At 45.2% G+C, this 13,884-nt stretch overlaps 1 protein-coding gene across 1 annotated transcript in view; it reads left to right on the forward strand.

Moving 5' to 3' along the window:
• Positions 1-5,380: 5,380 nt before the first annotated feature.
• Mpp4 (MAGUK p55 scaffold protein 4) overlaps positions 5,381-13,884 on the forward strand; it is a 53,872-nt gene continuing 45,368 nt past the window's right edge. The window contains exons 1-3 of the mRNA XM_045148284.1: positions 5,381-5,462; positions 7,028-7,149; positions 11,130-11,207. Of these exons, the coding sequence (XP_045004219.1) occupies positions 5,387-5,462; positions 7,028-7,149; positions 11,130-11,207 (276 nt within the window). The 5' untranslated portion in view covers positions 5,381-5,386. The remainder of the gene's footprint in view (positions 5,463-7,027; positions 7,150-11,129; positions 11,208-13,884) is intronic.

Genomic DNA, 13,884 nt, shown 5'->3' on the forward strand with positions numbered 1-13,884 from the left:
CTGCCACAGGTGTCCATTCAGAGTTGGGTTCTGTATTGGAAGATGTCAAATAAGTGAGTTAAAAATAACACCTTCAGAGACTGGAGAGATGGCTTAGTGGTTAAGGTGCTTGGCTGCAAAGACAGAGGACCCAGGTTCAATTTCCCAGGACCACACCAGATGAACAAGGTTGCACATGTGTCTGGAGTTCATTTGCAGTAGCTAGAGGCTCTGGTGCACCCATTCTGTCCTATCTGCCTCCCTTTCTATCTGTATCTCTCTCTCTCAAATAAACTGAAAAATAAAGCCTTCAGCCTCCTGCGTAAGTATCACACACCTACAGTCCCAGCATTGGGAAGGTGGAGGAGAAGAGGGGTAAGAGTCCAAAGCCATCTTCAGTCACATACGGATTTGAAGCCAGCCTGGGATAGATGAGACCCTGTCTGAAAAACAACAAACAAAAAAATTGAATAAATAAAAACCCTTGGTTCATATCATAAGGTGCTTTTCTTACAATCTTAGGTGAGGGAGGAGAATGGTGTAAATTAGACATTTCGGTGCCAGGAATACTAGATTTGTGATGAGAGGCTTATGACTGCGGTGAGGCGGGGCTAGGTCGGGATTAATCAAAGAGGATGTGCAGAGATGTTATCTAGAGCGCTAAGGTGACTTTGGCAGCTCATGGCCTGCTAGCGTTCCCCACTTGCTTTTGTCTGGACAGGAGCCACACTGTATGTTTACAGCCTTGAAGGTAAGAGACTCCCACATCATCCTCAGTTTCCAGAAGATGCCCCCAACACTGTTTAGCCTGCTCCCCATTTTTTTTAATTTTTTTTTTGTTTCTCTTTATTTATTTGAGAGAGAGAAAGGCAGGCAGAGAGAGAGAGAGAGAGTGGGCACGCCAGGGCTTCCAGCCATTGCAAACGAGCTCCAGACGCGTGCGCCCCCTTGTGCATCTGGCTAACGTGGGTCCTGGGGAATCGAGCCTCAAACCGGGGTCCACAGGCTTCACAGGCAAGCGCTTAACCACTAAGCCATCTCTCCAGCCCCTGCTCCCCATTTTTAAGAGAGGATTTTTCAAGATAGAATTCCGTATAGTCTGATACAAATGGTTGAATTACAGCTCCAATTACATGTTTTTTGGGGGCAGTTTCCTGAGTGCCAGGGAGAGCCTTGAACCTCCCGATTCTCCTGGCTCTGGTTCCTAAGTGCTGGGATCCCAGGCCTGCATCACCGTACCTGGGCTATGCAGTACTAGGGTTTGAACCCAGGGTAGTATGGAATAATGCATTGTCATAAAACTTGAGTAGGACTGAGCATTTGTCCAGGTCCTAACTGATAGTATTTGATGCAGAGCAAGACAGCTATTTATTTATTTATTTATTTATTTATTTATTTATTTATTTATTTATTTATTTATTTGAGAGCAACAGACACAGAGAGAAAGACAGATAGAGGGAGAGAGAGAGAATGGGCGCGCCAGGGCTTCCAGCCTCTGCAAACGAACTCCAGACGCGTGCACCCCCTTGTGCATCTGGCTAACGTGGGACCTGGGAAACCGAGCCTCGAACTGGGGTCCTTAGGCTTCACAGGCAAGCACTTAACCGCTAAGCCATCTCTCCAGCCCAAGACAGCTATTTTTTTTTTGTGTGAGCCATTTATCAAGTTTCAAGTGCTTGTTCAATGTTTCTGTATTTAAAAAAAATAACATTATTTTGAAAGACAAGCATAATAAGCAGAAAGTTGAAGCATTGAATAGTGCTCAGTACATTCTTTTAAGCCAGTGGAAATGCTGTCTTTTGAAGTAATGCTTAGAACCAGTGCTTTAGGAATCAGGAACAGTAACGCAGCTTTGATGAGTAGCACTGGCCATCCCTGCCTGGCATGGTGGCATGTGGGTTCTGAGGAGGCGGAGGCAGGAGTATCGCAAATTTGAAGCTAAACTGGACTTGCATCATGAGTTTGAGGCCAGCCTGGACTAAATAAGCAAGACCCTGTCTCCAAAAACCAACAAGAGAAGTGCCTATTTTTCCTAACTGTCAGTTAATTAGCTCCAAATTGCATGTGGTTGATTGAGTAAATACCTTCAGTCTCAAATTCTCATCCTCCCGGCGGCAGAGCCGGATGAGTCCTTGCTGAACCATAGATGCAGAAGTCACAAGAAAGGAGAAAAGAATCGAAATGACAGTCCCAGCCCCTTTCAGAACTAGGTAAACAAAAGAACTTCTCAGTTTCCTTCTCTACTGGAGACCTCCAGATGTCAGATCCTGTATCTGGGAACTGAGCACTTTGTGTTTTCTACCTCTGAGATAGCAAAGGTCTGTCCAACTCTGCGGGAGGGGTCAGCTTTTCTTTTCACTCCCTGGCCTCTCGCTTCCCAGAACTCGAAAATGGCACAGGCCAGTGCAGCTGTGGCTACAGCGTAATGACTCAAGTGAGGCCACGTGACACAGCCAGTTAACGGACAGAAGAAGCAAACCAGACGTACCTGCTATGAGGACAACAAACGCCAACTCTTCTGACCAGCTGCAGGGAGAGAAGACCATGTTCTGGGATTGGATGCCATAGCAAAATACCATAGACTGGGAGCTTAAACAGTAAAAATTATTATTCACAAGTCTGGAGGCTAAGATCAAGAAGCCAGCATGGTGAGCCTCCTGGCTTGCGGACCTGCCTTCTCAGCATGCACGCACGGCAGAGGGAGGAAAAGCATGCTCTTATAAGGCCACTCATGTCATCCTGAGTCTCCTGCCTTAAGTCTCCCAAAGGTTCCATCACCAAATCCCATCGCATTGGAGTGAGGACGTCAGTAAATAAATGGGCAGGGGAGGGGGGTTGGCAAATGCAGGCTGTAGTAATTTGTCACAGAAACCTGAAGATTGACAAGCAAGCACAGTTGTTAGGGTTCACATAAGTTGTAAAAACGAAAATGACTGTTTAAGCTTGTTTGGCTGAAAGACTTGCTCAAGATGAGACTTATAGAACATACTAGTTAGTTATCCAGGCAGTGCTGACATTGGATACAGATTTTGCTAGAAGCTGCTTTAGTCTTTTTTTTTTTTTGAGACAGAGCCTCACTCTAGCCTAGTCTAACCTGGAACTCACTCTTTAGTCCAGGCTGGCTTAAAACTCTTGGTGATTCTCCCACCTCAGTCTTCTAAGCGCTGGGATAAAGGTATCAGCTACCATGCCCGTCTGTTTAGAAGCTATTTTAATAATTAAAGTCATGATAGAAATCACTGCTTTATTAGGAGGGACAGTCTGTCAAGCTCCCTCACAATGAGGTCACCTCAGAAACCCGCACCTGTTGTTTGGGCATTACATATGGAAGAATGTGGTCTATCTTGTGATGTGCACGCAACATTGACAGTTTCACCTGCATGGCTTCTCCAAGGACACAAGATTCAAGAGGCACACTAGGGGGCTGGAGAGACGGCTTAGTGGTTATGGCGTTTGCCTGCAAAGCCAAAGGATCCTGGTTCAATTCTCCAGGACCCACGTGAGCCAGATGCACAAAGGGGCACATGGAGTTCATTTACAGTGGCTAGAGGCCCTGGTGTGCCCTTTCTCTCTCTCAAATAAATAACATAAAATATGTTTAAGAGAGAGGCTGGCTGGGTTTGGTGGCACACACATTGACCAAAAAAAAAAAAAAAAAAAAAAAAGCACACTCACATGACAGATTCAAGAGATTGCCTGGTATTAGCCCGTCTTTCTGGCCTGACCTGTGTCTGTCAGACACTGTTTCACATTTTAACGCCCTACCTCAGAAGTGCACCTCTCTAGGGAGGACCATAACCATCCATGGAATTGTGTTAAGTAATTCAATGAAACTCAAAAAGCAGGATACTGGAAAAAGGCCTGTTTGAACCTGTCAGTTACTTGCTTAGTTTTAATGGCCTTTTTCTCTTCCCTGCCTCATTTTTCTAGTCCTACAGTATTTCCTGGGATCACTTTCCAAATAAATTACCTTCCTAGAGTCTTTGATTCTGGAAAAATTCAAACCAAGACACTTGCTTACACATGAGGCTTTTTTTTAAAATCCATATTTTGTCCTAATAATAATTAAAAGAAAAGGACCAGGTTAAGAAAACATAGCTAATCATAAGACACTGCATATTTCAATGTGCAAATATGGGGCACACTATACCAAAAGACATAATGAATAAGATACATTTGAACCTACACAAATCTCTATGTGGGCTATAGCAGCTTTGAACTTGATACAACCAAATAGTGGTGTGTTGTGGAGATTTCCTCAAAATTACAAGCTGTGGTACCATAACGACCTGCTTTTTCTGAATTAGTGAATAATTTGATAAAGCATAATGCTAAACAAGTTAATTTTCCAATTTTGGTGATATTATTTCCTTAAATTCAACGTGTATTAAAACCAAAAGTATTTTATGTTTGCATAAAGACAACGTGGGTTCTAGGTTCAGGTAATCCTGAGACGTGAAATGCCAATGAGATATCTGAAAGTTCTACAGGGCCAGAGGTGGTACCTCACTATTAGTTATACAACTGGGAAACTTTCCTGAAGAGCAGTGGGCATGTTCCCTTTGCCCCTGTTTTCTTACCCTTTCCCCATCCTGTCTGAGAGCAATCACAATGCTGGGGTGGGAACAGTGAGCCGGCAGGAGCCAGTTCCTTGAGGAATTCATGGACCCAGGCTACCTGGGTTGTCCCCACTTTCATGTGAGCAAGATATATAAGCCTCCATTCTGCTAAGCCACTGCTATTTTGGGCTTCTATGTCACGAGAGTAAATCTACCTAAAATAATATAAAAATATTAAAATAAGCATTTAATTAGTTGCTAAAGATGAGTATTGAAGCCAGTAGAGATAAGAACCACTGTCTGGGTTTAGACAGGTTGAGGCAGGAAGGCTGTCTGGAGAAAAAATATATAGCACGTTGTCTCTGACTAGATTCTAAGACTATGCCTCAGCAATAATCTATAACAGATGGTTCAATTAGGTCTTGCACCAGGAAATGTCCAACAGTGATCAGTGAAATCTATGGAGCACTGTAAGGGACAATATACAGAATGGCACAGCTATAGGTACTCAGGCCAAGTAAGGCCCTCTGTGCCTCTAATGATGGGTAATACCGACTAGACAAATACATGGGCATAAATAAGTAGAACACAATGTGTCACTTATTGAAAACAGAAGAGGTAGGTGAGTATTTTACGAAACATGTTTTTGCTTTCACGTAGCTAGTGATAGCTAATTTGGAGAGAAAGTGCCACTGGGTCAGGCTGTGTTTTACTGGGTGTGTGTCCCAGTGTGGGGGCTCCTTGGTCAGGGCATCCCAGCATACTGAGAGCTGTGTGGCCCGCGTGGCTGAGTGGACTGTGTGCTGTTTGTTGATCTGCTTCCTAGTGCCGGAGCTCCAGCAGGAAGGATGATACAGTCAGACCAAGGACCCGATCTGCCAGACAAGGACAGGAAGCTTTCCACAGCTCCGCATTCTAAGAATGGTACGTTCCCGCAGGGTTCCTTTTCCAGGCCAGAGGAGCTTGTGATATCTCTCTGGCTCTGACCTCAAATGCACGCGGAGAAGTCATTAACATTAACAGATGTATTGTGACTACAAGAGACTTACGCTGTACTTCTTAGCTCTACTAAAACTAACAGCGATAATTCTAACACTTTTCACTGCAGGAAAGAAACAAAGAACTTGACATGGTAGATTCAGAATCCCCATGATCCCATGTTTTTACATATAACTTACCCTCATTGAAAACCTCATCACAAAATATACCTTTGGTATGGGTGTCTGTCGTTTTCACGTGTGTATACAGATGCATGCACCCCAAGAGCTCACATACACAAGAGGAAGATGTCAGGTGTCTTGCTCTTCTTCTACCTCGATTGCCTGAGACAGAGTCTCTCACGGAACCTGCGGCTCTCTGTCTGGCTAGACTGGCTGGCCAGGCAGTCCCAGCCATCCTCCTGTCTCTACCTCTCTCATCACCGTGGTTACAGGCATGTGCAACCAGGCCCAGAATTTTATGTGGATGTTGGGGATTGAACTCAGGTCGTCATACTTGCAAAGAAAGCACTTTTACCTGCTAAGTCATCTCACGAGTCCTCCCTAGTCCCCAACCTATGCTTTGAGAGAATGTTTCACTGTGAAACACAGACTGGTCCCGAACTCCTAGCAATCTCTAGCCTCAGCCTTCTAAGTTCTGGTATCACAGGCATGTGACACCCACCATGCCCAGCCCAAAATATTTTTTTTTCTGGAAAAAAAAAAGTCAAGCATTTATTAAAATCTACGTAGCCCATTTACTCAGTAGAATACTGAAATTTGTATTAAAAAGCATAACAGGAACGGTTTTTTAAAATTTTTTTAATTTTTATTTATTTATTTGAGAGAGACAGAGAGAAAGAGGCAGATAGAGAGAGAGAGAGAATGAATGGGCGCCCCAGGGCTTCCAGCCACTGCAAACGAACTCCAGATGTGTGTGCCCCCTTGTGCATCTGGCTAACGTGGGTCCTGGGGAATCGAGCCTTGAACTGGGATCCTTAGGCTTCACAGGCAAGTGCTTAACCACTAAGCCATCTCTCCAGCCCAGGAGCGGTTTTTTTAAATAACACTTTAGTGGGTATTTTCCGAAGGGGCAAAAAGCCAATAACTTTATGTCTGAGTTGGAGAAAGAGGATCGTTTTGAGATAAACCTCAGGCTAGTGAGAAGGAAGAGAGGAAACAATTGCAAGCTATACATTATACACTATACATTACCATGTAGTTCACCAAAGGTTAGCCACCATCCTATAAAAAAGCTACCTTATTTGTATTTTGCCAAAGGAGATATTAACAGATACTCATGTGACTTTCTGAAGGACACAATGTAAGTGATAGAACCAGGCTGACAGCCAAAGTCCTTTTGGCTTTAAACTCAGTGTCATTTTCACTCTTCATGAGACCCTCCTCAGACACGCCCTGTGGCCTGAGCAGCCTTTCACAGTCAGTGACACCTGCCTTTCTTGCTGCCCCCACCTGCCAGCTGGCCTCTGTTCCCCTTCCTTTTTTTTCTAGGTCTCTCTGGACTGCTGAGGCTCGTGCTGCAGGAGCTGAGTCTTTTCTACAGCCGAGATGTAAACGGAGTGTGTCTCTTATATGATCTCCTTCACTCGCCGTGGCTTCAGGCCCTTCTAAAGGTGAGCGCTCCACTGTTTAGAGATCTTTGCTCGCTGAGGTTGACAAAAGCTAGTATCTTAGTCCATCGAGGCAGCTGTAGCACCAGGCCATAAACTAGTTGGTTTATAAGCAATAGATTATAAATTATAAATTATAAATTGATGTGTCATCATTGTCGAGGCTGGGAAGTCCAAGACGAAGGCACCAACAGGCTTGGCGTCTGGTGAGGGTCCCGTTCCTTGTTCAGAGAACATCAGCTTTTTCTTTTTCTTTTGCATGTGTATATATGTGTGTTTGTAGGTGTGTGGGTTCACATGTGTGTGGAGGCCAGAAGCTGACATCAGGTATTTTCTTCCATTGCTTTCCCCTTTTTTTCTTTGACATAGGGTCTCTTGCTGAACCTAGAGCTCACCAATTCAGCTAGACGAGTTAGTCAGGGAAGCCCAAGGGATTTTTTCTCCTGCTCCCAGTGCGAGGATTGCAGGCATACAACATAACACCTGGCATTGCATGTGGGGGCTGGGGACCCAAACTCCGATCCTTATACTTTCACATCAAACACTTTACCCACTGAGTCATCTCCCCAGCCCACGGACACCCTTTTGCTGTGGCCTCCCCTGTTGAAAGAGTGGCAGGGTTCTCTCAGAACTCTTTTGTGAGTACTGTGGCAGTTTGAATAGATGGCCCCCAATAGATTCAGGAGTTTTTATTTATTTGTTTATTTTGGTTTTTCGAGGTAGGGTCTCACTCTAGCCCAAGCTGACCTAGAATTCACCATGGAGTCTCAGGGTGGCCTTGAACTCACGGCAATCCTCCTACCTCTGCCTCCCAAGTGCTAGGTTTAAAGGCATTTGCCACCACGGCTAGATTAAGGAGTTTATTAAAGCTTCTTAGATTTCTAGCTACCTGGCTGTGGAGGAGGTGTCTCTGGGTGGATTTGGAATTCCAGTCTAAAGATATGCAAAGTGCCTGAGTTCTGCCTGGAATTTCTAAGTGTGCTATGTTGCTATGTGGCGTGGCTTTTGGGCTTTGGTTTGTGGTTTTCCTCTGTCTGCCTGGACCTGTGAAAGCAGACCAGCTTCAGCTGCCATTATGGAACTTCCCCTGGATCTGTAAGCTTCAACAAATATCCCTTCCTCCATAACTGTGCCTGGTTTGGAAATTCATCGCAGTGACCAGAGACTGTCTGCTGCAAGTGCTAATCCCATTCATATCCGCAGGTCTGATTCTCTTCCAAAGGTCCTAACTCATAATGCCATCACTTGGGGGTGAAGATTTCAACATATGAATTTTGGGAGACATAAACATGTTGACCATTACTCAGTGACACCACTTGTGCCTTGGCAAGAGATTCCAACTCATGGCAAAAACTCTTAGAATGCAGTCAGCAGACCCCCACACACTTCTTGGCTTAGGAGGGGATTATGTGCAAAAGAATGAGACTGCTTCCTTTCTGTGTCTTCTAGAGGCTTCTGGGATCACAAGCCAGTCACCCTAGTGGCCCCTCGCACATTTATCAGCTGTTCACAACCCTTTGTCTTTAAGGCCAACTCTGGAAAAATAAAAATCCTTTGGAAGATTCTTTCTACTGATGCTGGGCAGATGACTCCACAGACAAAGAAAGCTCTTACTGTGCAAGTTTGAGTAGCCCGAGTTAGAATCCCCAATGCCCATGTAAAAGCCAGACGCTATAGTGAGCGTCTGCGGGCCCAGCATGCCTTTATGCAGCAGGCCCACACGGCTGTAGCAAGAAAGGAGACGGAGACGGAGGGTCAGCCAAAAGTTCACAGGCCAGCGAGCCTGGCAAAGAGAGCAGTGAACAGAGACCCTGCCTTAAATGAGGCAGAAGGTGAAGACCTGAAAAAGTCCTCCGACCTCCTCACGTGTGCTTAGGTACATGCACACTGACGCTCACACACGAACACATACATATACCCACATCTCTCTCACACACACATACACCCCCCCAAAAAAAATTTCCCTTTTTGTTAAGATCAGAAAATGAGACATCCACGGTTTTATTTGGGTATTTTAACATGTTTTTGTCCTGAAGCTTTCTTCTTTTTATTTATTTTTATTTTATTTTATTTTGTTTTGTTTTCTTTTATTTTATTGGTTTTTTTAAGGTAGGGTTTCATTCTAGTGCAGGCTGACCTGGAATTCACTATGTAGTCTCAGGGTGGCCTGGAACTCACAGTGATCCTCTTTCTTCTGCCTCCCCAGTGCTGGGATTAAAGGCGTGCGCCACCACTCCTGGCAAGTTTCTTCTTTTTAACTTGACTAAAATTTTATAAGTTATACAGTAATAGATGCTACTATTAGGTACTCTGAACATATGTTCTTTTTTGAGAGAGAGAGAGAGAGAGAGAGAGAGAGAGGGAGAGAGAGCATTGACCTCCAGGGCTTCAGCCACTGAAATCAAACTCCAGACACTTGCGCCACCTAGTGGGCACATGCAACCTTGTGCTTGCCACACCTTTGAGAGTCTGGCTTATGTGGGTTAGGGTTTTTTAAGAGCTTACTTTGTATGGACACATCATGTGTTGGTACCATCTTTTCCCTCTGCCCTGACCCCATTCTGCTGAGGACCATTCTCAGTAGGGTTGCTGGTATTCCCGTGGTGTTGTGGGCTATGCGTTGTGGGAGCAGCAGTTACTGGGGGAGCAATGCTTCTGGGCATGAAGTCCCAACCTTTGGCTCTTACAATCCTTCTGCCCCCTCCTCCACAAAATTCCCTGAGCCTGGTGGGTGAGTTTTAAGTGTACTTCAGTGATGAGCTCTAAGGAGCCTCTAGATCTCTGCTTTGGTAGGTGGTGAGTGTCCGCAGTGTCTGTCTCCTTCACCTTGGCGCAGGTTGTCAGGATCACTGTGGAAGCAGCCCCCTTGCTTTTCTCCCCAGTTCCTCTGTGGTTTCACGTGGGCCTTGGCTGAAATGCGAGGGGTGATTTATCTCCTGGGGTCTCCCTACCTTCTGAAAAAAAAAACCCAAATTCTCCAACCGATAATGTCAGCATAGGTTAACTGGGAGAAGCGTTAATTTAGGGAGATTTTGATGGATGTAGCCCCTCTTTTAGACTAGTGGGGGCGAAATTATTTTTGGAATGTGATCAGTCTTACGGTGCATGTTAATGTTATTAATGTTATACTCTTTAAAACTAAAGTGGTAACATCCTTAGCATGACCAAAGAAGCATTCACATCAGTCATTTGCAAGTATTTGAATTCTCCCAGGACCTTTCTCCTGGGACCAGCTAAGTTCTAGTTGCATTAGGGGTGTTCCTTGGCTCACCACTTTTGCTTCCAGCTCGCTGCGTCCGTCAACCAGCCTGGATCACTTCCAGCTACACGGAGTCCTAGACCCGCAGTGGAGAAGGAAATCTGGGTCATCGTAGACCCGGATGGAGAAGGCTGGGTTCGTATGCCCCTGCCTTTTCTCCACCTGTAAGACAAATTTAATTCCCAAAACAAGATTAAGGTCTGTGCTGCAGAGCTAGGTACGTGTTGGAGTACTCAGGCCCAAACAACATCTTGTACAGAAAAACAATTCCTAAGGATCCCATAAAGCTGGAATTTGTGCACACGAGCGTGCCCTGCAGAGCTGGGGGAGGAATAGTGACATACACCTGAGAAGATGGAGCCGGGCATGGATGAGCACATTTGGCATGTCTGGCGCTCAGTGGATGGTGTGCCACCCAGTTCATGCCCTGCACAGCTGTCCAGTGCAGAGCCCCACAGAGCCCGTCTCTTGAGATGCCCCTGTGCGCATTGTCTACGGGAAGAGTGGTTTCCTAGTGGCAGCCAGGGAGGACACCTCCTGAAGCCCTGGCGCTCCGGCCAGATGGCAGGTCACTTGGCTTTTGCAGCTGGAGCGCAGGCTGCGGCATGCACAGAGCCAGCATGCAGAGCCAGCACAGCATGCCCTTTCTTCCCTTTGTGAGCCTAAATGCCAGATATGAAGGGTCATGACATCCTTCAGTTCTCCCACTTTCACCCTTCCGCAGGTCTATGACTGCCTCCAGGAATTTAAAGAAAAGAAACTAGTTCCGGCCACACCTCATGCCCAGACCTTATCCCACGAGGTAAGGTGATGCTCTGCCCCCCCCCCCACCTTGGTGAGCTGTGGAACCCACATGGCCCATGGTGCTTGTTTAGAACGAGGGGTTCTGTTGGAAAGCTAGATTGATGGGTATGCACTTGAATAAATCGCTTTAATTGAATTTAATATAAGGAAGAAAATTGGCTGGCCATCTCCCCAAATAAGCACCCCACCCCTGCGAACATTTGCAGCGTGCCTGTTTCTCCACTATCCTTTAACCCAAATCGGCCACACGCAGTAGAAGCAGTTTCCCAGTTTCTAGCTTTCACATAGAACCTGTCTGAATTCCAGTCTCCACTTATCTAACTTCCTCCTCCCTATCTTATCCGAGTTTCACGGACACCTCAAACTGAACAGGGCTGAGCTCTGATCCATCAAGCCACTTCTTTCACAGCCTTTCATGCCTCTGTTAAGGACACCTCTATTCTGGTGGTGCTCAGGCCAGCAGCTTGGAGCGGGGAGCAGTGTTGTGACCTTTGACGCTTTCTCTCACAGCTCACACGCAATCGGATGGCAAATCCTGTTGGCTTCACTTTCATTAATACATCTTGACTCTCACCCCACCACCCCTGTGTCACCTTCCATGAGGTGTTATATCCTTCACAGCTAGCAGAACGTGGCCAGTTCCATGCTGGCTCCCCTATGACAACTTTTATTTTGCACTGTTCTCCACCTGCTTTGGCCATACGGAGCCTTGTGCTGGTTGGTGGTGGTTAAGCGTTCACGGGACACACTGCTGCTCCAGGCCCTTTGTCCTTGTCCCTCCATAATTGACCAGTTCTAGGTGAGACTATTCTGTAGCACTCGTTTAAAAATTGCACCTCCGCCCACCCTAGCACTGCCTAGCCGTCTTCCCTGGTTTGTCTTTTTAACTCTTATCATCATCATCAACAACAATATCTATTTATTTACTTAAAGGAGAGAGAGAGAGAGAATGGGCACACCAGGGCCTCTAGCCACTGCAAATGAACTCCAGATGCATGCATCACCTTGTGCATCTGGCTTACGTGGATATTGGGGAATCGAACCTGGCTCCTTTGCAGGCAAATGCCTTAACCGCTAAACCACCTCTCCAGCCCCAAATTGTTCACTTTTAATGTTTTATTTATTGTCTGTGTCTCCTCACTGGAGTGTGAATTCCAGGGGAATGAGAATATTTGTCAGCCTGTTAACTGCTATTTTTGTATCACCTAAAACAGTGCCCAGCAATGAAAAGCGTTCAATAAACATGTGATAGATGAATGAATAAATGCAATCCACTTTACTAGCATTATTTGCTCAAACTATAGAAGAAAGGTTTAAAAAGAAGAAAGCAGATGGGGTATCTTTTATAATCATGGAAGTTGTTAATAAAAAAAAATAAAAAGAAAAAATATTTTTTAAAAAAAGAAGAGGGGCTGGAGAGATGGTTTAGCGGTTAAGCGCTTGCCTGTGAAGCCTAAGGATCCCGGTTCAAGGCTCAATTCCCCAGGACCCACGTTAGCCAGATGCACAAGAGGGCGCACACATCTGGAGTTCGTTTGCAGTGGCTGGAAGCCCTGGCGTGCCCATTCATTCTCTCTCTATCTCTATCTGCCTCTTTCTCTCTGTCGCTCTCAAATAAATAAAAAAATAAACAAAAAAAAAAAAAAGGAGGAAAGAGAGAAAAAGAAGTAAAAATTTTATATTTGGTTCCAGTACTCAACAACTTAAATTGTCCTCAACTGTCCATCTACAGGGAGACTCCCATGATAGTTTATTCAACTGTGATACACACCCAATAATTTTATTTAGCTGTAATCCTACTGACTGGAAATGAAGCTTTGTGAACTGCTCTGTTTGCAGCTGGCCATATGTAGTAATGATTGACTGCTGAGCGGTCATGGGCTAAATCTTAAATATGTCCCGTGAATGCAGCTCTACACATCAGCGATGAGAATTTATTCCGTGCATCAATTTCTCATTGCAACAAATGTTAAAATTGTTAATGAAATGATATACTCTTAAATTTTTCTGTTTGAAGAGTGGTCCATTTCATGGGACTAAGCTATTTGAACTCCCCAGCTCACCTTCAACTAAAAAGCACTCACATTAACAAACAGCTGCTTTGGCAACACCAGAGCCAAAGGGCCTTGGGCCTTATCTGCCATAACGTTGTGCTGGGTATTGGGGTTTAGGTCCACCCCATGTCTTGGATTCTACTGGTGGCACTAAAGTTTAATGACTAAGGAAAGGTACACTAGGCCTGACTTTCAAGATGGAGAAAAAAAACAAAGGCGGCTGGGCATGATGGTGCATGCCTTTAATCCCAGCACTTGGGAGGCAGAGGTAGGAGGATCGCTGTAAATTTGAAGCCACCCTGAGATTACATAGTGAATTCCAGGTCAGCCTCGGCTAGAGTGAGACCCTACCTCAAAAAAAAAAAGGCTTCAAGGATGGAGAGATGGCTTAGCTGTTAAGGCATTTGCCTGTGAAGTCTAAGGACATGGGTTCGATTCCCCAGGACCCACATAAGCCAGATGTATAAGGGAACACATATGTCTGGAGTTCGTATGCAGTGGCTAGAGGCCCTGGTGTGCCTATTCTCTCTTTCTCTATCATAAATAAATGAATAATTTTTTTTTAAAGAAAAGGCTTCAGTGACAACTTTTCTAAGGTCAACATAATGATAGTATATTTGT

This window comes from Jaculus jaculus, chromosome 4 (assembly GCF_020740685.1).
Source record: "Jaculus jaculus isolate mJacJac1 chromosome 4, mJacJac1.mat.Y.cur, whole genome shotgun sequence".
In the NCBI taxonomy this organism is placed as follows: Eukaryota; Metazoa; Chordata; class Mammalia; order Rodentia; family Dipodidae; genus Jaculus; species Jaculus jaculus.